General features: G+C 50.4%; 1 protein-coding gene across 1 annotated transcript in view; it reads left to right on the forward strand.

Annotated features, from left to right (window-relative positions):
• Positions 1-2,500, forward strand: part of fbn1 (fibrillin 1) — a 55,798-nt gene that overhangs the window by 16,755 nt on the left and 36,543 nt on the right. The window contains 2 exon segments of the mRNA XM_067249466.1: positions 873-998; positions 2,230-2,382. Of these exon segments, the coding sequence (XP_067105567.1) occupies positions 873-998; positions 2,230-2,382 (279 nt within the window).

The following is a 2,500-nucleotide window of genomic DNA, read 5'->3' on the forward strand; positions in this document are numbered from 1 at the left end:
TACTTCAGTTTCTTCACCTATTCTTGGACATGGATGGTGTGTTTCGGTACGGCTTGTATTTTTATTATCCAGAGAGTCTCATTCTATCAATGCTGTATAGAGTCCAACTGTGTCTGTCTAATCTTTTGAATTACGCATTTGAAAAACTCGAGCTGACAGTGTATTTGAAAGGTATCCTATTGGTTTAGTCGTCCAAGGATTTGTCACCTGATTGGTTATATTGGTGCAGAGACATTCTGTACTGTATGACTGTGATTCGGAGAGAGAGGGAGTTATTTTAAGATTAAGCATGCATTTCTGTCTCGTAAAAATAACACTTGCTCCAGGCATCACCTCTGTGCTTACAGAGGTCTATTCTAACCGATATTAGACTGTAAAGCATATTGCCTTATTAACAGTCTTATGATGGCTTCCAGACGGACAGTAATTCTGCATGATCCTGATTCAGGCTAACAGTCCTAGCAGGGTTGCGGGGCTCTTTCTCTGGGTAAAGTATGCACTGGTGAATGCCCAGAAATAATCGCCGGAAAACTTCTGGACTGTGTAAAAGACATTTCAAATTGGGTTGAGTTATTGAGTTATATTTCCGAACAGACATCAATGTGATATACTGTTGGTGGTTAGAAAGACTGTCCTGAAAGTGCACCAGTAAAAAAAAAGGAAAAGGTTTTGGGTTTAATATCCTGTGACAAAGTCTTTCTAACTGTCTTGGATAACATGTGTTTTAGTCACTCTCTAAACGTCCAAGTGGAGTTTAATGGATTGCTCTATTGAAATGAGACACACAGTTGTCAGAATGTCTGAATATCCCCCTCTTCTCTTCTCTTCTCTTCTCCCCTCCACTCCCCTCCCCTCTCCTCCTCTCCTTGCAGATCTTGATGAATGCTCTAATGTTCCTGGGTTGTGTAGTGGAGGGGAGTGCTCCAACACCATCGGAAGTTACTTCTGCAAGTGTCCCCAGGGATACTACACTCCTGTGGACGGCTCCAGGTGCATAGGTAAGCCACAGCTCTGACAGCCTCCAGGGACGGCATCGGGTGACACAAACACTGAAATAAAGCAATATTGACAGTAGTATTCAACTACTACTTTCAAGAGCAGTGCTGTGATATGATGTTGGACAAAGGAGAAGAGAGGGAAGGGTGGCCTCTCTCCATTTCCCCTCCCTCTCCGTGGTTGGCTGTGCAGACAGTCAGACCTGAAACACTTCCAACCTTTCAGCTGCTAGTATTTAGGTCAGCCGTCGCCCGCCTCTTCTTCCACAACAATAAGCTATTTTTTCTCCAAGCAGAGAGGAGAGGAGAAAGGGAGGTGATGAGAGGAGAGGAGACAAGGAGGTGATGAGAGGAGAAGGGTGTAACATCACACTGGGCTCACCGCACATACCTGTGTATCTCTGGTGGTGGATCGTTAAAAAGGGCTGGGAAACCAGCTATTAGACTGTGCTCTTAAAAATGCAACCCACAACCCGGGGGGTGATAACAGTCTGTGTTTGGAACATTTGGATCCACGAGGAGTCCCCCTCCCTCCCTCCCTCCCTCCCTCCCTCCCTCCCTCCCTCCCTCCCTCCCTCCCTCCCTCCCTCCCTCCCTCCCTCCCTCCCTCCCTCCCTCCCTCCCTCCCTCCCTCCCTCCCTCCCTCCCTCCCTCCCTCCCTCCCTCCCCCACACCACTCACTTCCCTCCAAACATGGACAGAGAGTACTAAATTACCCCAGGTTCAACACAGCCAGACCCTGAACGGACCAGAGAGGAATCTGGGTCAGAGTGGTCCAACTGACACACACACACACACACATTACCCCCTCAGGAGAGGATGTTTGTGAGGAAGGAATGTCCTCTACGAGTCTTCCGCTCCAGAGAGGCTTCTGGTCCAAACATCGCTCCCTTTCCCATGCAGCCACAGGCCTCGATGAGCTTCCTGGTCCCCAGAGCCCTGCACGCAGTTCTGGACGGGTCTGTCTGTTTGTCTTCCACCCCCCGGCCCTCCAACCCTGTTTGACTTGTTGAAGGAGTTAGCAGCCTCCCCGTTTCCAAGGTCTCATCGCTCTACCAAGACACCTTGTGCGAATTAAGTGTGAAGCGCTGTTGTCAGTAGTGAATGCGATCCAAACTCACAGGATTTGAAAAAAGTTGGGCCACGCATTTACTGTGCATGCCAGTCCTCCGCGCCGCATGGTAAAGCCGTGTGTGTCTGGAGACGTCATGGTCGCGCTCCCTGTCGCCCCCAGACGGCCGGGGCGGGTACTGCTACGCCAGCCTGCTGAACGGGCGCTGTGCCAACCAGAACTTCCAGACGGTCACCAAGGTGCAGTGCTGCTGTGACAGTGGACGCTGTTGGTCTGACGGCTCAGTCCCCGAGATGTGCCCCATCAGAGGCGCAGGTGAGGCCTGAGCACACCCCACACTGTCACTTGTGGTTCACCGGTCTGAGTCTCGGTAGCTCAGAGCCTGGTGACGGTTGTATTGTAACAGTTGGACTTTTCCCTAATGTCTTGCCTC

Source organism: Osmerus mordax, chromosome 13 (genome assembly GCF_038355195.1).
Source record: "Osmerus mordax isolate fOsmMor3 chromosome 13, fOsmMor3.pri, whole genome shotgun sequence".
Classification (NCBI taxonomy): Eukaryota; Metazoa; Chordata; class Actinopteri; order Osmeriformes; family Osmeridae; genus Osmerus; species Osmerus mordax.